Source organism: Triplophysa dalaica, chromosome 12 (assembly GCF_015846415.1).
Source record: "Triplophysa dalaica isolate WHDGS20190420 chromosome 12, ASM1584641v1, whole genome shotgun sequence".
Lineage (NCBI taxonomy): Eukaryota > Metazoa > Chordata > Actinopteri > Cypriniformes > Nemacheilidae > Triplophysa > Triplophysa dalaica.
Genome location: NC_079553.1, coordinates 19,895,481 through 19,920,764, shown reverse-complemented (window position 1 = coordinate 19,920,764; position 25,284 = coordinate 19,895,481). Strand labels below are relative to the sequence as shown.

At 38.7% G+C, this 25,284-nt stretch overlaps 1 protein-coding gene across 1 annotated transcript; it reads right to left on the bottom strand.

Moving 5' to 3' along the window:
* Positions 1-14,588: 14,588 nt before the first annotated feature.
* nr2f5 (nuclear receptor subfamily 2, group F, member 5) lies at positions 14,589-24,163 on the bottom strand. The gene is made up of 4 exons (XM_056762848.1): positions 23,107-24,163; positions 17,935-18,215; positions 17,216-17,462; positions 14,589-16,055 (listed from the first exon to the last, which is right to left on the bottom strand). The coding sequence occupies exons 1-4, from the start codon at positions 23,471-23,473 to the stop codon at positions 15,739-15,741; spliced, it is 1,212 nt and encodes a 403-aa protein (XP_056618826.1). The 5' UTR covers positions 23,474-24,163; the 3' UTR covers positions 14,589-15,738.
* Between the last annotated feature and the right edge of the window lie 1,121 nt (positions 24,164-25,284).

Genomic DNA, 25,284 nt, shown 5'->3' with positions numbered 1-25,284 from the left:
GAAGAAAGAAAATTATGAATTTTAGTCTGTGATATTTAAAATGTTTTTTTAATTTCTCTTCTCATAATTCAGCCGAGCTAACAGTCTGAACGTGTTCTAAATGCACTTTGACAGAGCAAATAGATCAACTCTACTTCAGAGGGAGATCTGCACAAATGTACAAACTTATAAGGCCGATATCTATTTGTGATTATTTACAAGCTTTTTAATCTCAATTTCTTTGCCCTTGGCAGTGGACGGGGTCTCTCTGACTGAACCCAAGGCCTGCTGGTCATTCATCTCTTCACAGGCACCTAATGCGGAGGAGTCGCTAGAGCGAAAAGCTGTCAGGGCTGTTTTTCATTCATCGCCCATTTTCCCGCATACATTTCAATTAGAGGGGCTTCGGGATGCTCCCGGTCCGCCAGGGAAGGTCTGGCGAAGCCATCGTTTAATACTCCCATCTGTAAGATAAATATTAGCCCCATCGCTGCTCCTATCGATTTGCGCTAAGGTTAAAAGCTTTAAGGACCTTGGCTTCGATACGGGCCGCTTGACAACTTCCCTACACCCCCCGGTCAGATCGTACGGAGGTCCGACCCAGACGGTTGAATTCTGGCCCTTGATTTCTTCCCCCATTTGTGATTAAATGTTGCCTCCTTCCCGTCACCTCAACCTTAACCCTGGACCTCTCTGCTCCCAGGTCACCTAACCTTGAACCCAATTACAAGATAAGGTTACTTAAAGGTGACCCTCGCTTTGCTTTACTCAGCTAATAGGGCGGTCGAGAAAAAGGCGGGCGCAGCTGATACGCTTCTAGCTAATTCACAGGGGTTGACAAAGGTCGTACTCGAGCCATAAAGAAGAGCTTCGATCTCTCATGCGAAATGAAACTCAGCAATACACAGAGACAGTCAGGCAAAGAGCCAAACATGCGGCAGCCAATTGAAATGAGACATTTTTTATACAGTACATTATGGTTAGCTTGAGTGTTAACAGTCATGGGCGTCTAAAGCACATGCATTAACTCAAGTGTCATTTCACAAATGGCGAACATTTTTAAAAGTCTGTTTTTAAAGTCATTTAAACAAATAATTCTCCCAAAAATAAAAATTATGTAATTTTTTACTCACCATCTCAATCCCTTTATGCTTTACTTCAGAACAAAAACATTTGAAATAGATTACTTAATGTCAATCGGAAATTCAGGATTTGTTCCTTTATTTGAAATTATATCCTAAAAGCCACGTTTATATTTACAGACCAATGATTCACGTCACTTGTCATTTAGCAGATCATTTGCATTCACAGCTGTTATTACAGAGACAATCCTGCTGGAGGAATCTAAGGTTAAGCGTTCTGCTTTAGGGCACAACGCTGCTTGAGTTGAATAGAGTTGATCTTGATAACCCTCTGGACCTTTGAAATTTAGATCTTGATCTAAATGACTGTTGCTTTGGCCAGAGCATTTAGCCTTTAAGCAGTCAAGATCCATTAACAGTAGAGATAACATACATCTCAGCGTATTTCAAAACCCACTGTGTCCGAACAATAGCATTTCCTTCATCAATGTTATAATGGTGAAGCCATGAGAGGTGTTCCTTATTCCATAATTTCAATTCCTTGTGTATTATTCAATATATTGTCATTTTGATATAGAGCACTAACAGTGTATTATTCTATATATAAAACGATGCATTATATTGACAGTTAATATATGTTTTCTTTAGCTATGTTGACAAACAAGATTGACATTTAGTAATTTAGCAAGTCAAAGCAAGATATTTAAATCAGCATAATCACAGGAGGACCTGGAGGACAGAGGTCCTCTTAATTTCATGTCTGAACCCCCCAGGTTTCTGCTTGCTTCTATATACAATACACATATACATTTTAATGGTCCCCTCCTTTTAAGTTGGTACCCCCCAAAAAAATACAATTCTGACTACACCACTGACTTAAATACTTAAATGACTAATTATACATTTTCTGATGAAGAATTGTACTTTTAGTCAAGGGGTTATTTTCAGGGGATTTCTATTAACCCCAAAATCTTTTTGGTCCTCCAATCATTTGAATGAATAGAGCTGCTTGCATCCGAATTGCATGAATTTAACAGCTCATTGTTTTATGCAAAGCCTTAAAATAGGTCATTGCATTTTTGTGTGGAGAACAAAGGGACTCAATAGACTTTCCCACAAATCCCACAGTAATGCCATACCAGTATGTTCAAAAGATCTGTTTACCTGTGTGGAGGACAGAAATAGTAACTGCACTGATGTTGTTCTCTGTGTAGAGAAACCTAGACAGAAAAAAACAATGTGAAACAAAATAAATGGTATGCCAGCGATTGAATTAAAACCATTCCAGCTGTATTTTTTTATACATTGCCAGCGTCGCCTGAATGCTTAATGCCAGAAAGCAGAGAAAAGACAAAGAGAACCAAAGAGAGAAACTAAAAAATACTAAGAGTATCCTGGTAGCAGAATAGCCCGTTGACCGCTGCTTGAACCTTCTGCTGAACTGAGAATGAACCCTCAACTTGAGGAGCGTCGGTCACAGATCTCCCTGGGAGCTACAAACGGGCAGCCAGCCCCGGGACCAACACACAAGCACTTAATTCAAACGTCTCACACTACACACCCGTGTACACACACATCACACACTTTTCTCGCTTTCTCACACCTTCGCAATATCTACACCACAAACAGACGCACAGCGACACTCATCGAAGATCAACGCTAGCCGCCTTTCTTGCTTTGTGTTCTGTAAAACACTGGGGTGTGAGGTCATGCCACATCCAGGTTTATTGATTTTGAATTTAAGTTTTAAATTGTCTAAAACTCTACCCACACACTTTATTGAGTACATACGCAATGGCTCTGTAATCCTCTTGACATAATACGGCCACGCGGCGATTGCGAAACGCAGCACATGGGTCATGGACGGGTCAGTGTCGTTCATACCATTCCTGAGTCTGTTTGGTATTCTGTTGCTACTGTCACAGGACTTTGCAGGTCTTGCAGTGTAAACTGGTCAGGATGAAGCTGGTTTACTGGTGGGAGTCTGATTGAACGTTAGTATTGTGCTTGAATTGGGGAAATGTAAGCCTGGGGGTGTCAAGCAGAGGAGAAAGGAAAACTAGAACCTATATGAAATGCACAAGCTGGACCATTAGAGTACTGACTGTGTGCTTAGCATACAGTAGAGAGTACAGACATGTGACACAACATAACACGACACATCGATTTCCTTTACCCTGAGGAAAATGTTATTGCTCAAAAATTGGTCCTTCATTGTTCAGATTTTTTGCAGTTCTCAGCTGTGTGTCACCTTTGCTGTGAATTAAGTAGATTTTTTAAATAAGGGACTGTTAGCTCTGTTATTGAGTATAAAGGAATAGTTCACCCAAAAATGAACATTCTGTCATGAATTACTCAACCTCAAGTTGTTTCAGACTTGTATACATGTCTGTGTTCTGTTGAAAATTTTTAGCAACCAAGATTTCTGGGGTAGTCAAAAATATCAGTCAAAGGTTTCCCAGAACCGTTTTTTTGATTCAGTAATAATATCTAAAAAAAACTTTGACATAACTTACACAGCAGATAGAGTTCCCAGTATGCTTTGCTCTTATTACTGGATTTAGATTTTAAAATAGTTAAATTGCTATTGTACTTGTGTTTTGTGCAGATAAGAAGATTGTTAGTGTTTACTGTTTTGTAATGTTAAGAAAATCAGAAGTTTCAGATTTTCAGATTTTCTGTTGTCTGTGATTTTTTTAGGGGGTTACCATAGTAGTGATATGTAAATGTAAATGTTCAACAAAGGTTGGGGATGAGCATAATTTTACCATTACCATTACTCCATACACCATACATTACATGTGGTAAAATAAAGATGTTAATTTGAAAAATTGTGTCAAACTGAAGCATTCACATTTAGTTGCCTTAACAAAAAATAATTACATTTATCCAAAATTAAATAAAATAAATTCATGATTTTAAAATTGACTTAAGATCACCCAGTTGAAGTTCAGATACAAACATTTTATTAAAATTTACGTGTTTGAGTGTGTAAATAAAATAGACCTTTGATTTACTTCATAGTGATAACACAGCCCTTATTTGAAAACTTGGAGTTTGTAGGAGACACTGTCCTCATATTGCAGCCCTATTTCTGCCCAAACAAATGCCTGAAATCTCTCAGCGGAGGGTATAAGGTGGGCCATGACCCCAACTGCAGTCCTGTAAGGGTCATGTGTGTTAGCCTTGTTCTGACAGCCTTGGAGTCAGAAGTGCACATTAGGAGCTGTGTGAGTGTGATGCTTGTCCCAAAGGGAAAGGCCTGAACATTTCTGTTGTTGGCATAGCTTTCTTAGGCCTCTGGTTTGATTTTATTTGGAGAAAATAAATGTTGACCTTCTATAACTTTACCCTTTGATTAAGATTTAAACCTTAACAACTTGAAAATCAAATTCAACTACTTACTAAACTCTCCTTGTCTTATTGTTAGACTTCATCTGTGTCAACAAGCCTTCTTATTTTCATCTTCTGCCCACCAAACATCTGTCATCATAGAGACCACTGTTCACATTCCAATCAATTCCCAATGGCTAAAATCACACACCATCCAACAAGTCTTTAACATTTTATATCTTGTTCCGCTTAATCCACATTGCAGAGATTTATATTTTTGCAGGACATATGGATCATAAAAAAAGTTGAGATCCTAAATCATTATACATTGTACGCTAGGAACGCCAGACGCATGGACACCTTGCCGCTGCGAAAACAAATGGAGAGACAACTGGGACTCAAATGTCACCGAGGTCAGAACAGGTGTCACTGGGACCAGTCTGGGTTTGTGGGAACAGCTGTTCTATTCCTGTGTCCAGAGCCGAGCTGGACTGACCGTAGATCCACTTAAAGTATTGACAGATGGACAGGTGGGGCAGCCCAAAGCTTTGTGTTTTACACCGAGGGGTCAAGGCCAAACTGGTGAGCATGTGCCAGTTAGCCCCTAGTGGTGGATGCCTTCATGACACTATCCTTATCTATCGTTTTTATCATTCTATCGTTAAAGAAACTCCTTCAGAGTTGAATTGCTTATAAATATTTTTACATTTGTTTCTAATTGTGTCCCGTGGAAAAAATGTATTCACCCCAATGAGCAATTTCCACATACACACACACGCACGCACAGACTTGTGGAAAAACACTACGAATCATGCAGCTGCAACACCCCACGCCAATTAACATGACTGCGACCTCACACATCCGGGTCAGTGCGTCTGAGCAGAGAAACAAAAGCGGTGCTGGTCGCAGAATGCAAGTTCCCAATTACCCTTCTGTGAGATCCGCGAAATACAATGCTGCAGGTGAGAAGTTGGACGGGGCTTCTGTGAGGGGCTGGCAGAGACACAATGAACCTCTGTGGCATCGGCTAGGAATCGTTGTATGTCTGTGATGAAAAATGCTGCGGGCACAAGACAAAAAGCACACATAATGAATTCATTGCATGTGTGATTTATGACGGCCAGACGGCCCCTTGATTCCTTTCAACGTTGAACTGCTGAATGTTAAAACGGTGCAAAATGCTGCAAATCATTTATGAATGTAAGAGAAAATTGTAAGGATGAAGCAACCGAAATGTCATGTGAAGTCATTCCAGGAGTTTAATATGAACTAGCTGACCTTAATGCACTGGAGCGAAGGATACTGTACCAGAATCGTCCTGCAGTAGTTCATCCAAAAATGAATGTCAATATTAACTCATTTTCATGTCATTCTGAACCCCGTCATTTTTTTCTCTGGATTGCAAGAGATATAGCTGATAGTGACCTCTAACATTTTTTTTTTTTTATGAAGCTGTACAATGTCTTTGTGTAAGGTACAGAGCTTGCATTAAGATTAAAAAAGGCGCGATGCTAACACTAGAAACAATATACGTTTTGTAAATTATTTTAAAAACATGTAATTTTTGTAAACTATTGAAAATCTGTTGCCCGAACATTTTCATTGCTCAAAACCTGTAAATGTAATGCGGATGGGTCGCCAAAGCGAGTGTGGAAAGCACATGATGGGAAATTTGCCTAAAGGCAATGAGGAATCAGTGCTATTACCCTGCATGTCATTCCAGCACAGCCTCTCTTCTGTTCTGTTCAATGGCATCTCATCTGTGCAACAATTACACTGACTTTACTGTACTCTACAGCTCAATAGAATATGACTGTGATCTAATGGAGTAGATCCATCATTGCCGAACCTACAGAGTTCACATTGGGAATCTGTGTAGAGCTCTAAAGAAACAGAATGTGTTAGTAATGTGGAAGCTCTCCTGAAAACAAACACGTTGCTTAGTGAATTATACCAGAAAACTCAAACACCCAGAATTCACAAATGCGACACGTCTCTGAACATATAGAAATACATTTATAAGAAATACAAATCACAGATGAGATCTCTTAAATATTTCTGTCAGTTGAAGTGGAGATCTCAACAGTCACAAACTGAGCTCAGATTTCTCAAATCTGCATTTAAAAGTCAATAATAGTGAAGATTTTAATATGAAACATTTCTCTTCAAAAGTAGCCAAATCCAGATTATTTCACCTCTAGAATCTACATTCATCCATCACCATATTCTTAATGTATTTTGATTATTATTTCATTTGTTTCCATTATTTTAACTCTTAAGCCATTGCATAGGAAAAATGACAATAGTCAAAAGTGCCCCAGAACTGTTTGCTTACGTTCCTCAAAATATATTCTTTTGTTCAACAGAACAAATACGTTTTTCCTATTCTCAATGGCCAAGAACTGTTTGGTTAAAAGCATTCTTCCAAATATCTTTCTCTGTGTTCATCAAAACAAAGAAATTCATACAGATTTAAAACAACTTGAGTTGGGTGAGTAAATGACGACAGAAATTACATTTTTGCGTGAACTGTCTTTTAAGGGCTCCTTTCTGTATTTCTACAGGTACAAAACCCAGAATTTTGTACTTTCCTATTGTGTTCCTTTAACAGTTAAATTTTGGGGAGACAAAACATTTTTCTGACCTATAAAATATTTTCTGAGCTATAAATAGCAACCTCTGAGCAATAAACATTTCCTCAGAGCTTTTAAGATCTCTTAATTAAGTCACGGCTATCTGGGTCAGGCTATATGCTTATTAAATCATGAAGTGTTTGGTAAACAAACAGAAAGATCAATGAAGGATACACTTTGCTACACATTTGAAACTTACAGTATATGTAGTTAAATGAGATGACACTACCCGCACACTCTCTTGTGACTTCTACTAAGTATATGGCACGTAACGATTCAACATTGACAGGCCTTTGGGTGATATGATGATGACTTTTTGGGTCAAATGGTGCCCAGGGCCAAGACAGCTAGAACAGACCAGAAAGAGAGAGAGAGAGAGAGAGAGAGAGAGAGAGAGAGAGAGAGAGAGCGTTGAGATGGATGGGAAGCTAAACATGGGGGAGAGCACACACAAAGTGGAAACAGACGTGTCTAAAAATAAGCCATCTAAAATATTTAACTTACTGACCCAGAAACTGCCACGCTGTAATCATATCTGTGCTCCAGCGGAGGAGACGGCAACAGTAAGAGTATGATATCATTAATGTGGAGTATGGAAATCATAATGAAACAGGAAGGAGAAAGCCCTGGGGAAATTTAGCTGCAAACATCTACAAAAAGCCTGCGAATCTGGGACATTTAATCTCTCTGGGTCTGGAATCAGTGGAGGGTCAGTATCTGACTCTCACAAACAAACATAAACAATCAAGCTCATGGTGAACAGGAAATGTTTCTTTCATTTTCAACGACTATCATTTATGTTTATGGCATAATACGGTGCTGCTGTGACAAACCCCTAACTGTAAGCTGCAGTTCATTTTGTTTTAACGAAACCAGTCTTATGGGTACATTTTAGAGAGATCTCTACACCATCTGAAAGTTGAATTAATAAGCTTTCCATTGGTGTATGGTTAGTTATATAGCTATTTGAAAATCTGGAATCTCTGGGTGCAAAAAATCAGAATGAGAAATGAGAAAATCGGCTTTGAAGTTGTTAACCAGAGGCACCCTTGATAAGAAGAAACAGGTTTGTTTTAACGCTCTCTATTGGCTTACCGCTGCAATGACATTGTGGAGAGTAGATCAACACGAAAGCTGAAATTCTAAGCTTTACATAGATACCAAACTTGAGTGATTCCTCAAGAGCGGCAGCAGTGAGTGAAGTCTGTATGTGTGTTCGCGGCAATGTATGTTAGCGATTTTGCTGCATTCACTCACAAAAATAAAGTTTTGATAGATTTACAGTTTGAAACATTTACGGCAGCTTTCCTATGGCTCAATGGTTAGAGCACGGTGCCAGCAACGCCAAGGCCATGTGTTCGATCCCAGGGGATTACACATACTCAGATACAATGTATATTATAATGCATCCTAAGTCGCTTTGGATAAAATTTCTGCCATATGTGTAAATGTAAATCATAGAACATGATCTTTACTTAATATCCTAATGATTTTTGGCATAAAAGAAAAATCAATACTTTTGACCAATACAATGCTTTGATGGCTTTTCCCACAAATATTCTCGTGCTGCTTAAGATCAGACCCGCATTAAGAATTCAAAGGCCCCTGGGCAAAAGTGTTTTGTGGACCTCTCATCATCACCCCCCCATACACAGACATACGCACAATAACGTTTTGAATTAAAGGGTTCTATGTGTAGGAAACACCTCTATCTTTTACAGGATAACATTGACATGCTACAAACTATGATCACATCCTTGAAGGACAATATCAACACCTGCAGGCATCATACAGGATTTACACCACAAGGTTGCAACAATGCTTTCCTGGACCACTATCAACAATGTTAAGATATTTCCCAGCATACTGTAACTCACTGGCGTATACAAGCAGCACACAACCCCTGCCAATCCAGGTCTATCATATTCTTCCATAATTCACACAAAAACACGTCGGATTCACAAAACTGTATAATATAAATAGCTTTTTTAAGATAAGTTATGGGATTCTCAAATATTTTCATATTAATATATTATTTTTTATTAAGAATAAACAGGCAGTCTTTGTCAACGATTAGGCCTTTACTATAAGAGCAATTCGTTAATTTGTAAAACTTTCCTTGTGTAACAACAAGCACCTTGCGACTCACGTTCTTATGTAAGCGAGTAGTGTTAAACTGTATTAACAAATATTATAAGTATATACTTCTTTACCCTATTTACCTGTATTACGACATCATAATATTCGTGTGTTGGTAAACATTTTGTAATTTACAGTATGTAAAAGCACTGTGGATTATCTAATAATGAAGGCTAAATATTGTAACACCTAAAAAATTCACCAAATTCATGTAAAAGCAGCTTTTACTTTTGGAGATTTAAGACAACCGTGAGGGTATTCTAGCTCATAGATTATATTTACAAAAATAAAGCCGTTCTCATTGACATATTTTCAGTTTCTTTTGTCAATTCTGACAAAATTCTGACAGTGATTTGGCTATTCTCACACAGCCTCCGACTATGTTACCATGTGCATATTTACAGACGTATATTGTTCATGTTTATATATCCAAAGAGTCGATAACATGAACAGGTTGTTGGAAACGCCATAGGCTACTCCCTGTACTCCCGCTCACTGTACGGAGTGATGCAGAGAGAAGGCGTACCAGCGCGGGAAAAGAGAGATCTGGTGCCCCAGGGCAGCACTGGCAACATTTTCCCACTGAATGAAATGTAAGGTTTATCCAAGAAGTCACTAGATTTATTGGCTATGCGCTTCATCTGAACAAAAGCTGCTAGAAGGCTCGTAAAAGTTAAATCAAGAGGCAGACTTCCTACGTTAGAAACACTGTTTTATATGCGCACCTCTACATGCGTGGGCCAGTGAAGCGCACGGCAGAATGAATATGGGGGAATCACTGTTATGTGAAATGTTCTTCCCCTTTCTTGGGCCCCAAGTGCGCAGGGGCCCATAATGCCTTTTGGATAATCCGGTCCTGTTTAAGACTGGTTTTGTAGTCAAGGATCACATATACAGTATATATGTGGAATAAATCAAACAACATAATATGTCTAATAATTCAAATAAAACAATATGTGTTATAAATAAAATTACATTTTAGACAAAATGTTACATGTTTTTCTAAGATGATTTTATATAGAGAAATGACAAAAGAATCCATCTTGTGCTTTAGAAGCAGTGCCCAGACACATGTCCCATGTACTTTAAAGAAATAGCTTACCCTAAAAAGAATTTTTTGTCATTTACTCACCCTCATGTGAAAACTTTTCCTCATGTGAGACTTTTTCCCTCATGTGAAACACAAGATTCAGGTCTGGCAGATGTCTTTTTCCTCTACAACAGAACCATACATTCAACATTGATTTTCTATAGTGCTTTTTACTATTTGCAATGTTTCAGAGCCGCTGTACAGAAAACGTGTTGTTAAACAAACATACAATAAATATGAATATTGTAATAATAATGAATCTATAAAAACAGAGAAAGAAAACTACTGTACAGAATATACAAACACATGTAGACCTATGTACAGACATGCACACAGACGCATACACACGCATGTATACAGAAAGCAAAATAATAGTCTAAACATATAAAATACATTACATTATAGAAAACACAGGACACAGATGTCAAAAACGTACAAAGGAAACATTAAGGAACACTTACAGAATAACTGTCTGTAGGTCTTAATCGGAATGTGAGATTGTTGCAGTCTTAAAGGAATAATTTTGGTCATCATTTTCTCACCATCAGGTTGTTTCGAACCTATAAAAATCGCTTTGTTCTGCTGAACACAAAGAAAGATATTTAGAAGAATGTAAGCCATTTTGAGTTCTGGGACATCAATCACTTCCATTTGACAAAAAATAAATTGTATCGTTTTTGTTCTGTTGAACACAAGAATTTAGGAAAGCAAAAGGTTCTGGGGCACCTTATACTTCCATTTCAATTGTTCCTACTATGGTAGCCACTGATGTCCTAGAACATTCGTCCTTTGCGTTCAACAGAACAAAGATATTTATAGATTTGGAAAACTTGAGTAAATGATGACAGAATTTTCATTTTTGGGTTGACTATCCCTTTTACTCTATAACCAAACGCTGCCCAACACAGTCTCCATAAAAACCAGCATCCTTAAAAACATAAAACAAATTTCAGTGTGAATCTATGTCTGCGTTGCGTGTCATTAAAACATGAGAATATTTCTCAATAATCTGCCACTCCACCATTGCCCGCTCTCTCATTTGAGAATCTAAAAAACTCAAGAGTAAAATGTGCTAAAGTAGGAAGATTTCCAAATCATCAGAAGGAATATTCATGGCCTTATTTCGAGGTTGGTAATGCTGAAACTCTTGCACTTTGGTAATTACTATTTGAGAGTTGCCCTGGGGCAGTTGAGAGGCAGCACAACACCATCAATATTGATGCCCTGCGGCTTAACTGGGTTTTTGGAAAGACTTTCTCACACATCAATATTGATGCTGTTGCCATATATCCTCGTCGAACCCTCTTTAAGGATTTATAACAGCTATATCAAGGGCATGCGACTTTGTTAAAATGCTGTGGATGTTTCGCTCCCGATGAGGCATTTAAAAATATAATACGAAGGGAATTGAATGTTCAGATGAAAATGGAAAACACCTACTGTAAGGAAATGGGGTTCTGGCACAGACCAGCCTCAATATATGCAGTCGTCCCAAATCAGCCCCCCGTACGGCTTTGAACACGGCCTGAAAGAGCCGCGGGGCAGGAGCCGCACTTCAGCATCTGGCTGCCTGACAGAAAGCCAAAACCGAGAGACCTCATATGCTCAAAGACTGACCTCAATTCAATTTGACGTCTCAACTATTGATCTCAACAGCGCTGGCTGGCTGGCCAAACCTCCCAGAGACAGACCGCTTGCCCTTGCGGACCAACGTTCAAGTTGACACGTTATAGCTCCAGGCGTCCTCATTCGTTCTCATTGTTAACATTTTCAACATGCATTGCCACAGTGCCCTTCAAACAATCAACACCCACTTCACAGAGAGCTCTTGGTAAATTGAGATTGTGTCGTATCAGATAGAGGTTAAATGTGAATGAGTCAAGCGCTGCTGTTTGCTCAAAAACAGCACGACGTGTGTTTGCTGTAGCTGAGTTTGAACATTTACTGTCATATCTCAATGATTTATGGGGAATGACACAAGGTTCGTCAACTTAACCACAAGCTGAAACATAAGAGTTAAACAAAACCCAGATTATAAACAATGGTATAGTAGGATTGAAAGTTAGTTTAGTTTAGCTTAATGTTGAGTTGAATTTTTTTTGATCCAGCCCCATCTCGCAAAAATATGTGACAAAAAATATACATTTTGGGACAACACTAAAATGCAATGCCATACATCTTTTATAAGTAGGCCTAATTCAGAAATATAATGTAATAATTGGACATAGATTTTGACATGAATATGGCTAGTTGACAAATAAACTGTACATGTGTCATATGGCACGACAGGAGAAAAAACTGAAAAAAAACATGAGAATAAATAATAGAATAAAGATATATTTCTACGCTAAATATTCATAATATAAATTAACTGTTTTTTTCTACATTTTTGCTATGTCACACCAGGTCACATGAACGTTATGTCAACAACCCACATACCCATTTTAATGATGAACATTTGTTTTGATTTTCTGATTTAAAATCCATTTTTATATTTTTGTGGATCTTAATGTTAAAATGTACAGGTGGTGTAACGGTCTGCTAATTATATTTGAAAAGTCTCATTTTAAAGCCAAATTTTAACGTACATAACTTGGCTAAATGTTTTACTTCAATAGTTTTATATATTTTTTTAAATATTTAGGACTTTAGGCTGTAAAATAAAAATAGATTGAAGCTGTTTTATGTTGAAACATTAACATTTAATATAAATATATTAATATTAATGAACATTAATATATTATATTAATATTTAATATTTACAAACTGTTGTCGGTCAAAACAACATTTAACAGAAAACGGTATGATTTTATTTTTGGAAAAAAAGGATACACCAAATAGCATTTAAGTGTGTAGAACACATTTAATCCCCATTAAAAGTCATTAAATCAACTTGTTGAAACATTTCTCAAACCAGCATGAACACAACAATTGCATTTCCAAGAAAGAGCCGATTGGATTTACAACTAGCCACTTTATAAAAGTCTGTGTGTGATGTGCAGGCACCAACATTCATGTAGTCATTTAACTCGCCACTAGAGCTCATGGTCCTGCAGATCTATTTTATATTTACAGTGAGGTAATATTCGCTGGCATTGGGTGGAGAGGTCACAGTTGAACTGAGAGTGACAACTCTGAAATGAAGGTATAAGTCATTTTCATATCGGCTGCTCTATTGCAATACTATTGCTTTAAGAGGTCTGGAGAAACCAAGGCCACGGGTTTGACTTATAACCCAGCCAATTGAGTTCTGTGTAAAGACGGACACCATAAATGCGAATAGCTGCTTAACATTCTGCATTTATAGTATAGAAACACCAAGTGATTGTTGCAAAATTTAAAGTATTTTTACATTTTGCTGCATGATAAAATGAAATATTGATGTCATAATTGTCTACAACAAATTGTTTGTATATTTTATATTTGCAGTATTAATAATTTTTACTTATACTTTGATTTTTGGAAACATTAAGTAAATAGGTTGAAATCATTTTTAACTAATAATTTTTCAAAGGCACATTCCAGCTCTTAGCCATTTAGACATTGTTGTGGCAAACATGCATTAGGTCTGGCTCCACAATCCAATATACAACTGTCCTGCTTTTACAGAGATCAAACAGTCGATCTCGGAGCTTCAAGATAAAGATAAAAACACTCTAGGTTTGACCATTGAGTCAATGAGCTCTGGCTATATTGGGAGAAACAGTCCAGACATCAACAGTCAAGCATAGATCTGGTCCCTCAGGAGCTTGTTTGGTCACACACAATATGCAAATTGGCAATAAATGCAATGCAATAAAGGCATTTCAGAATACACATGTCAACTTCTGCCAAACAGAACTACAAAACTCTGAAACCAACACAACCTGTCATGTGGGACAGAGAGAGTGTTCATAAGAGAATGTTTCCCTTGAGAAAGAATTGATTGGTTTAATGAGACTAAAGTTATTTTTCAGTTATTTTAGCACAAAGAAAAGTGCTGTTAAATGTAATTTTAATACCAGTTAAACATCCTGGTTAAACAGTCCTTTTTATCCAGGGTGCATTACGCCGAGGGCTAGCCTGTCAGCTGGAGATATAGAAAGCTTTCTGCCATTAAGTTAAATATATAGAGAAATCCAAAAGGCCAGAGATCTGCGTTTTGGGTTCCGATTCATTTTCCCAGAGCTTACAAAGAAAGGTAAGGCCCAAATTGGCCTAATATGGATCACAAAAGAAATATTATTGAACATGTTACAATTTCTATGGTGTAATATGAATTTTGTAGGAGCATTTGGTAGTCATTTTTTCCCTGCGGTCTGAACCCAAAGAGCAACGAAACAACAACAGGAATGCTGTGCATGACAGATTTTATTTCATGAATTCATATTTCCAAACCTAAAATACAGAAATCAAACATACTTTTATAGAAATATTTTGTGAACTAATACAACAGGTCCTGCTTTCAAAGGTCCAAATGGCTTATATATCCGAACTCTGCCTTAAAAGCTGTAGTGCCATGTTAAAAAATGTGAAAACGGGGTTTAAACAAATTCAAACGTCAAGAAAGTAACCAAAATACTTGATAATACCTGTGCTACACAATATATCTGGTCATCAAAGGCAGACGATTGGCATTATTGAGGTCTTGAGTTTATTGGTTTAGGGTAAATTAGGGTGACCTGGGGCATTTTTGACAACCTACATCTTGATAACATGTTAATGTTAGTGATAATACTTCCCATATTCTCGATGTCCCAAAATACCCTATTTCACCTTAAAGTGTTTTCCTCAATCTACAGGAGATAAACACCTGTATTTATGAAGACTAGCACACAATATGTTGTGCATGACAAGACGACATTCCATCTGGATTCACTGAATATTTGGACGTAGCTGAGAAGAGCACATATAATGAGGGTATCTGGCTGGTTTCAAGTGCCTCTTTCAAGTTTTCCCGCTTTATCAGAGACCTAAATGCAAATAAAATCAACAAGACAAACAAAATTTCACCTCAGTCATCAGGTCCACAAAATTCCTCCATTTTGGAGTTCAGTTGCCTGTTCTGCTTTGGCAATGTTTTTTCTCTGAGCCTTGTGAGAGTCTTTCACGTTTACTGAGGCCATTACAAACCTTGTCCGCCTCAAATCCAGAAGCTGGGAAAACAGTTTAAATTTTACCAGAATCTCACCTTTTCTTTAAACGTCCAACTAAATTCCAAAGCATTTCTGGTAAAAAAGTTGGCCTTGCATTTAATGGCTTCTGGTTGAGTCATAATCAGGAATGGACGCCGCACATTTGGCACTCTCCTCCATTACAGAACCTCTGCGTGAAAGAGTAACAGTGTCTGACCGTCCGGTGCGAGCGGTGTGCTCCACTCCCATTGGCAAAACAAACGGCTGGTGCTTCATATAAGTGAGTAGTGATGATGTGGCAGAAAGGGGCGTGGCTTACCATCAGATCCTCTGTATCGGCCGTGACCCTATGGTGGCAGGGGACGGGATCAGGGCCCATTCTCGTTGTAATGGAGGGAGATGGGCCGATCTCTCTGGACAGGCATGTAAGGCCAGTTGTAGCTAGAGCCTGATAGCAGCATGTCCCGAAGAAGGGTCTCGATTGGCGTTTTGCCTACCAGGCGTACAAAGAAAAGCTGTTCGATGACGGGAGAGGAAACGATGCGCAGGGACGGCAGCCGTAACAACAGACGGCCAAACCGGTTGGGTTGATTGGGGTACTGGTTCCGCACGTACTCCTCAAGAGCGCACTGGGACTTCTCCTGGATGCTCTCCACGTGGGCTACATCAGAAAGACCCATGGCATCTGAAGTAGAAAGTAAACAGATGAGACAGGTAAGAGATACTGTACGTACTACAATGGACCATATGATTCACGGTCCGAAGAGACAAGTAATCTGTACTGAACATAATTTCCATTCCCCGGTTACCGCAATCTGGAATACTTTCCTGAATCAGCTCTTTAAATAGTGGTAAGTAGATAAAACTCAGGATTTTCTGAAAGAGTGAAATGAATTCGTCCCTAGAGTGTGTAAAATTGTCAATTGGGTTTTAACCCATGACTCTCTTTCCTATTCTCCATGCCACGCTACTTATCATTGGTGCACTCGTACATTCAGTCCCGCTGGGCTTCAGTCCTGATCACAAAAGATTAATAGCTTCATATTTCTATGAGGGCAAAGAGACCCACTGAGCGTGACACAACTGCAGCTTCTCTCTACATCCCATGAGCTCCGATAAAGACATCTACAATTACTGTAGCCGTCGTTTGAAAGGGGGAGGGACCAAGGCATGAGACTGTGGCGTAATGTCGGTGCTGACAAGCCTTGCGTGCTTTCATCCCAGCAAAACGGCCTCTCTCTCTTTGTGTTTTGCAGTGTGAACACACGCTGGGGGCTGCCAGCGCACCGCGTCGGGCGATCGGGGCAACTGGCCGACATTAGAGGCCCCGTTGGGTGATGTGAGGCGATCAGAGGTTTGGACTAAGGTTACGGGCCACAAGAGTTTGTCTGTCCCTGTTAGCTTATGCCAGCGGGTCTCGGCAGGGGGTGGAAGGGGGGCTTTGGCTGGAATTGCAGGATGGATCACATTGATGCCCTGGGCTACAGAGGTTATGTAGGTCACTGCCAGACTGAGTCAAATCCGTCTTACTGCAACTCAGCATGCATAATTCAGTCGTGTTGGTGGGAGTCGGGGCGGGGGTGGGGGGTCGTTGCTTGCCTGGTTTCAATAATAGATGGAAGCGTGAAGGATTGAGTGATAAAAAAAATGAATCAAGATCGGTGGGTTCAGTCATCCATTTGGAAAAGTGCAGGTTTCTGACAGGTTGAGCAGGGAATCTAAACTAGAGCACGGGGATGTGAGCTGAAGAGTTTGAATACTCATAGTAGAAACATTGCTATAATGTCGACATTTAGCGACATAAATAATAATTTGCCCAAATAGTCAAATGTTGATTATTCTTACCAGAAGTGAAGAGCACAATGGACTTCAGACACGAATACTCTGCAGTGTCTACCTGAAGAGCTTTTAGTTTCTCCACCTGTTCCTGGAAGACACGTATGTGGTCCATGAAGGCCACCACCCGCTCGGCCGACATGGGGGAGGCGTGCAGACCAGCAGCGGCCAGCAGAGGCGCTACATGCAGCGGCATAGAACATTGCGCAGCGTTCAGAACGAACAGTTCACTCCATGACATGCGTAAAAGCGCCACCTAGACATAAAATTATTGCATAGATTAACATGTGAACCAAAAACACATTGAAATTAAAAAATTCATTCCGAATTCAAGATTACGTAAAAATTAAATTGTAATAAGGCTAGAAACGCACCTGTGTGCCTGCACATTCTATAGTAACATACTTAAATCTCTATGTTGCTTAGCAACCATAAATTATTCAGGCTATTTTTTCCTTCATTTTTTTTTGTTTATTAACTCGCCTACTTTAAATAAAAGCATTAAAGGAGTAGCTCATCTCAAAATTGGTCACTATTGACTTTCCGTAAAATAACTATGTAAAGTCAATGCGGACAAATATTGAGGTAAACTTATTATTTATTTACTATAATTAACATGGTAATATCACAGTAACACAAAGTCATTTTAAGCCCTATTTTAACCACGTCATATTAACTGCAAACTAAATTCATCATCCATCAACTGAAGCAGATTTAAAGTGCTTTACCTGATCCATGAGCTGTAGGTCAGGAAAGAAAGGGATGTTCTTCGCCCATTCCACCGCACTGAAGAGCAAACGGGCGGCCAGTTCACATATATTTTCGATGCCCATTAGGTTGTTGGATTGCATGCACTGGGCTCCGTAACGTGAGGTGGGGTACGGTTCGGCCCGCAGGAGCAGAGAGATGAAGCCGGAGAGATACGGCTGCCCGTTATACGGGTCTCCTCCGTTGCTCAGATACTGTCCAGGACTGGTCTGTGAGTTGGACATTCGTCCCCTTTGAACAGCTGAGAGAGGGAAATAAAAAAAAAACAAAGAGCTGTTAGAATGTGTAAAGTGCTTGCAAAAACATACATTTATAAAGCAAAAGCAATGAATCAGGCTCCATCTGAATTCAAATTACTGATGTGATATTGTACTCTACACAGAATCTGTGCAACACATCAGGAAGACAACAACCCGTCTGCTGTCTATCAATGAATAATGAGTTAGTGTACACTAGGAATTGAACAAGGCTTTTTCACACTCTCTCAAACAAATGGTTCAGCCAAAGGCGAAGGGCAAAAAAGAGGCCATTCCTGCAATGATACGACTAAATGCCTGTTTTGAAAACCTCTGCTCAACTCTTCGGCTGTCTGGACAATAACTTAATCTACTACAATGTACAAAGAATGAGAAACCCAGAAGAAAATATTTTTTCTCAGAGTCTTAGTTTTATAAAGCATGCATGCTTAATTTAAAGGGATACTTCACCCGCCCAAAAAGTATCAAAAATTGTCAAAAGTGCCACAGAACTGCTTGCTGTCCTACATTCTTCAAAATGTTTACTTTTGTGTTCAACAAAACAAATATCTTTCTCTATGCTCATCAGAACAAAGACATTTATACAGATTTGGCACAACTCGAAGGTGAGTAAATGATGACAGAATTTTCCTTTTTGGGTGAAGTATCCCTTTAAGTATTAACATTGTTTCCTATTTTCGTCCTAAATTGTAAAAATAGAAACAGCTGTTGTCGTAGTATATATTTAACAAGCATTATGCATTTTTTCACATGTGAGGCTCTGATAAATCAATACGCTGAACACACGCTCGGGGATTAACACATGACTCCTACACAGAGGTCAAAAGTTATGCCAGCTGAACTTTCCTGTTTCTTTCCTGTTTTGCTATCTCTGAAACTGGTCGCTTGTGATGGAACTTTGGCATTTCACAGAACCAGGAGGGCGGAGAGAAGCGTTCAATGTGTGCAGAGCAAAAAAACAAATGCGTGACCACATTTTTGCAACATTTTACATCACCTCAGTACACCAACCTATTTAACCCAGTACTATTATAACCCTGGATTACTCTGCCGGTGTTAATATGAATTAGCAGCAATTTAACAGGTAATAGTTAATTTTGCCTTACAAAAATGACGTTATGAATAATAACAAATGACATATTCAAAACAGCTGAAGCTGGCACGGACTCCAAATTACGTGCATAACCTGCTGACCCGTGTTATCCCAAGAGGATCAGAGATCACAGCATTCTGTGTGGCTCAATGAAAACAAAATCTGAGATGTGTCTGTCTGCAAAAAAGCATTAAGAAACATTCAGTCTCACATATTTGTTTGCATTTGATTAGTGACCTAGAAATAGCAGAATGTTAAATATTTAATATTATATAAATATTAAATGTTATTTACTAAAGGTTTTCGTGTCATTACGGGTTTGAATGAATAATTGAGCGAATAATATAGGAGTTTATATTACACAGCAAATCCTGGAAAAGGAAGAGTCACTTCCGCTGGAGGTCACCTGTTCAACTGGTAGAACAGCAGGATTAGTCAATCGACCAGGTGGCAGGGTGATATTTACCCAAACCCCACAGAGAGATGCAGAGAGAGAGCATTTGGACTTTGCAATGATCCTGTATTTTATTAATGTTTATTTTCAGTTGACCTATTTTTCACCTCGCACATGCGAAGTGAGTGATTTACAGGTCATGGGATGAAGTCACCGTTTCAGCACGTTTGGCGGGACGCACGGCGCTAGAACACGAATGACATGCTCTGTTAACCGTATCTGCATGTGTGCTGCGACATCCTTCCCTGTTCTGATGTGACACTTTTGCACAGTTCTGCATGAAAGCTGAGCAAACTATATACAGTATGTTGGCTGGGTTTACTTGGCCGTGCGTGAAAAAATGTTTGTGGGTGGTTGTAAGCCGTTGCTATGGAGTCAAAGGAGCCCACCGGCCCAATATTCTGCCTCAGGTCCCTATTTAATTCATGAGCAATCTTTTGCCTGTTTTATCATCCACTGTGCTAAACTCATAAATATGATTGCTTAAGTTGTAAAATAAAAGCACACCCCTCAACAAGTTGCAAAATTTGGAGTTATCATCGATGTCTGGGGCGTGTTACGGGCCAAAGTTCAAATCACAACCCTAAGTATACGCGATAATAATAATAATCATTCCTGCCCTAATATGAGAATATACTAGAGAAGACAACTGATATGTTGTGTATACAGGCTCTTCTGAAAGGCTTTTTATTTGGTCTATATTGGTTTTCTAACTCTGACAAAGGTCAAGCACTGCATATGGAACATTCCAGCAGACACATACTTGCAGAAGCTTGTGGGGCTGACAGGCCAATCACGTTCTTTTCTTTTAATCACAGGTGCCCTTTGTCAGTATGGAATGTCAGTCATGTCAAGAGCAGCCGTAGGTGTAAAAACAGGTAGAGCGATGGAAGAAGAGGAGTGAGGAAGACCTCGGTTCATTTCTGTGACTCTTAGACAAGATAGCACTAGTTGAACCCTTGACATCTTGCACAACATTATGGGATCTTTAGATTGTTGAGGCATTGTATGTTGAAAAATGAAAAAATGAAACATAAACTAGATTCAATGATCTGAATCATTCAGTGACAGATCGATATACCGGCCACACTTAAACATTTCTGCATTTATCAAAGCGCCTATTTTTTTATTTAAAATCTATAAGCTGAAGTGGAAGCTTCTGCATGATTCAGCCTCATTCAACACCAAATGCATGTGATGAGCTCGTAGGAGGAGAGAGAGTGGGATTTCTGAGAACTGTAGAAAAACAAAGACCCTTAGAGCGAAATGAATGTGACCCCATCTATAACAAGCATGAGCTATATGATCAACAGTAGAGAAGCCTTATGTAAAAGGCTGATCCATTGCTGAAATCACGTTTTAAAAAATTAATGATGACATAAAAGACAAAATTTACCTGTTCTGAATAATGATTTCTTGTATCTGCGAGAGGCTGGTTTACATCCACCTCATACATGAAATATTCAGAATGTTTTGTTGACAAACCTAGATCCGAAACTACATTGGAAATCTATGAATATGTAATAAAGGTACATATAAAAGGAAGTTTATTATTTATTTGCCTATTTATGCATTTAGAAAGCAATTTCAACAATATTGTTCGCAACAAATTATCGTGTATGTGAAAAATAAACATAATTTAAGCTTTGGATGGATGAAAGAAAATGGGGTCAGTATTTTGATTGTTTGACACAAACTGTTTTGATCATGAGCACAAGGGCTGTGACTTAACTGCATAATTCAGAGAAAACATCACTTATTTATGAAAAGATGATATTCTGTGTGGGCTTTTTGTCTGTATTTTGCCACTACAAACATGACACAAAACGAATTGTTAAGTGGGTTTTAGTTTCGACGAATGCATGAAGTAAGGCAGACAAAACAAACAGAAATAAAATGTGTAATACATAAGAATTATGTATTTACTACACTCTCAAATAGTTTAAAAATAATATATAGTGCAAAAACCAACAAAAAGCCACTATCATTCGGATTTTCCTAAAGATACAACATTTAACATTTATTAGACAATTTTGAATTTCAACAGAATGGTTGAAACCGAATACACTAAAAGCAAGTGCGCATGTAATGCCGCATTATGAACATTACAAAAGTCTTTTAATATTCAGACAGCACATATTCATATCAAAGGTCAATCGAGAGCATGAATTTACCCTGCAGTGATTTTTGCTAAATGTGGTTCTCACAATCAACAGCAGAACAGAAAACAGCCATCTTAACAACCATATAATTTAAAATATATATTACACTCTGTATTTCCTTGATCTATAAAGTTGGAATAAATTACGCATTATATGAGCAAATAGACACGATTATAACGTTTATAAAGAATAAAAATTAGCATTAGGGGGAATTGTTGGCGCAGTGTTGAGTTTTATCACAATGTCTCTAATAAAAAACTAAATTTGTCATAAGCATCTCAGAAAGAATATACACGCATCTTCACTGGTATTTGGTTAAGCAATTCAGTTCTTGAGTCGACTAGAAGAGTTATTAAAAGTTCCTCAGATAAGAATAACAATTACACTGCTAAATGTATATAGCAATATAACAATCCTATAAATTTACACATCGGTGGATTAGGTGGAATGGTATATTTGGACTTTAATCACAAATAATTCAAAAGTTAGTGGCAACAAGAGTACCGGATGCCAACACAATACATAATGAATAAATAAATAAAAGGCTCAAAAAATGAAAGTAACTCTTTAAAACTAAATGGAGCTGAGGGTGACACCAACAAACCCCTTGCAAACATTTTCCACGGTAACCAAAGTTTCCGCCAAAATGCCATAGTTACTGCAGTTATTGTTAACAGACACACTGTGGCGACTTGGTTTGATCAGAAATAATAATTTTGACATCGAAAGATTGTGAAAGAAATATTACGAGGTTTTCTTCTGAGAAGCTGTTTAATACATAAAAGCTATTTGGCCTAATTTTACGATTTCACAACTATAAATGTTGCAACTCAAGTCTTTGTGGAAAGTATGGTTTTGAGTATGAGGTTTTCTTCTGAGAAGCTGTTTAATACATAAATAAATATTTGGCCTAATTTTGAGATTTTGCAACTATAAATGTCTTGGTGGAAAGTATGGTTACCATGGTGATTTCTGTTGTCTAAAATCACTATTCGAATAATGTAAGCTATTTAGAGCAGCGCGCGCAAAAAAGAAACTCACATGGTTCAGAGAAGTCCTAAAATGATGGGTTTCTTATGTGCTGAAATGATGCTGTGCATTGGCAAAGGTTATTTATCTAAAACTTCATAAATTGCATTGTGATAATTTGTAAGATCAGATCTCACCCTCTCTCCTCATTCCGACTTTTAAGCACTTCTTCAGTCGACAGTATTGGCACTGGTTCCGATGGTGCTGGTCGATGGGACAGTCGCGGTTCCCCCGGCAGGTGTAACTCAGGTTCCGTCGCACCGAGCGCTTGAAGAAGCTCTTGCAGCCCTCGCAGGTAAACTGGCCGTAGTGTTTGCCGCTGGACTTGTCCCCGCACACCATGCAGTCCACGTTGGGAATTTTGTCCCCGGAGAGCGCGTCGTTGCCCGGCGTCGAACCCGAGGGTGTTCCCGGGGTCCCGCCCGGCTCCTGACTGCAGATCTGCAGCTGGGACCCGGGATCGGCCGAAATGTTCTCCTGCCACTGATTTACTACCATTGCCATGCTATCCCGTAACACTTTTGCTGTAACAGCCGATACGGTGTAGCTCCGTTCGCGCGGGGATGAGATCACCAACGATCCCGTATGGCGTTAGATCTTGTAGATCTAAACGAGGCGCTTCGCACCTCAAGATCGTTCAACGACAGAACTTGATTGAATGAAAGTTTGGTTCTCTAATAACCGAACAGCACTGCGTGTTTTCATTCCCAGCGCGAAAATCCCCTGAACATGTCCAACTTGAGAATTTGGGTCGCTCCGAATACTGTCAATAATGAACGAAAACGTCCGTGCGGTGAAACCTCGTCACGAGAGGACCATAGCGATGAGTTTGAAAGTTCGCGATCTTCTTTAAATCCCACTTCAGAGCTTTCGCTTTAATTGCGCGAGCGAATTTATTATTGTTATTCTTACTGGGTATTTAGCGGATTCGATAACAAACTGCACCCCTGATGCGATACGCAATCGCAGTCCTATGTCACCAATAAGAATGCAACGATAAAGAATATTGTGATAATAACGCGTAGAAAGAAATAATAATCGCAACCGCGCTCCTTATAAATAACGCTAAAAGTTCCGTCCGAGGTGACGCGTGTCTTTGTATCGGTTCGTAAAGAATCCGTCCGGCTCAAAACTTGTGTGCCCTGTTTAAACGGGAAGATCTTTCGCCCGTCCCTGTGTTTCAGCGGCCAGCTGTCCGACTCATCTACGTGAATTGTAGTTACGAATTCGGTGAAAGTGACACTAAACAGCCGTGGTCGGTGGAGCTCCGCCCACGCTACTCCTTGTAAGGACTGAATGACCATATTAGAGTGTGACCCCCTTCTTGTGGGGTGGGGTCTGCATAAGATAAGACCACCAATTGGTCAGTGAATCTGCGAAAAGAGCGCCTTTGTCCAATTGGACAAAGGTGCTGTTCTTGCACAATTAATACAGCAAAATTCCTAAATTTAAACACAGGGAATCCCAAGAGATAAAACATACTGCTACTTCTAATACTTTATTAGGAAATAAATAATACATTCATATCCAAACAGTTTATACCCCACACGCAAAACCAAACAGAAAACGTTGACATAAAAAAAAATTAATTTATGCTGCTTAAACAATAATATTTAATTCTCGAGTAATTGCGTTCCTTGGGTCAATTATTTAAATTATACTGTAGGACCTTATTGGTAACAATATGATTGTATTGTGCACTTTTATTGAAAATAATCTCTAAACACTGACACATGTTTAAATAGTACTGCAAACAGCAAAATAAATGCACATTATGATCTCTGCTAGAAAAACTAAGCTTTGGGTTTTGTTGTCTGCCTTGTTTTAATAGTGTTGTGGACGTGTTAAAATTCACACCATTTGACAAAGGTTCCTCACAGGAGGCCACGCTTCTGTTAGTTTAGTCAGTAATGAACATATTGGGAAGCTGTTAATGCACAAAAGGCCAACAGAAACAGACAAGGTTTTACCATTAAAATGCAAAAGATGTACAAATCTGTTAAATCATTAAGCATGTTTATATGCATTAAGAATTTGACAAAAAAGATCCTCAAATAATTTAATCTTGCTATAGAATTAGTAAAACTAAGTGGATTGATTGAAATTTTGTTTTAGGCATTTGTAATGTCTTTGACTTCTTTAATGATGATTATGGCTTTATAACATACAACATTTTAACACATCGCTTGAATATCCAAACCGTTTCAGGCAGTACATGTAAAATGTGTTAATTTCTCTAGTAAATCATGAAAATGAAATATTGTAGCTACAAACTGTAGTTACTGGTATGACACATAACTGTAACCATTAATCAT

Coding starts and splice junctions, on each gene's coding strand:
- nr2f5 (XM_056762848.1), bottom strand. CDS start 23,473: ATGGCAATGGTAGTAAATCAGTGGCAGGAGAACATTTCGGCCGATCCC. Junction 18,216..23,106: donor AGTCGGAATGAGGAGAGAGG/GTGAGATCTGAT, acceptor TCCCTCTCTCAG/CTGTTCAAAGGGGACGAATG. Junction 16,056..17,215: donor CATTGTGCTCTTCACTTCTG/GTAAGAATAATC, acceptor TTTCTACTTCAG/ATGCCATGGGTCTTTCTGAT.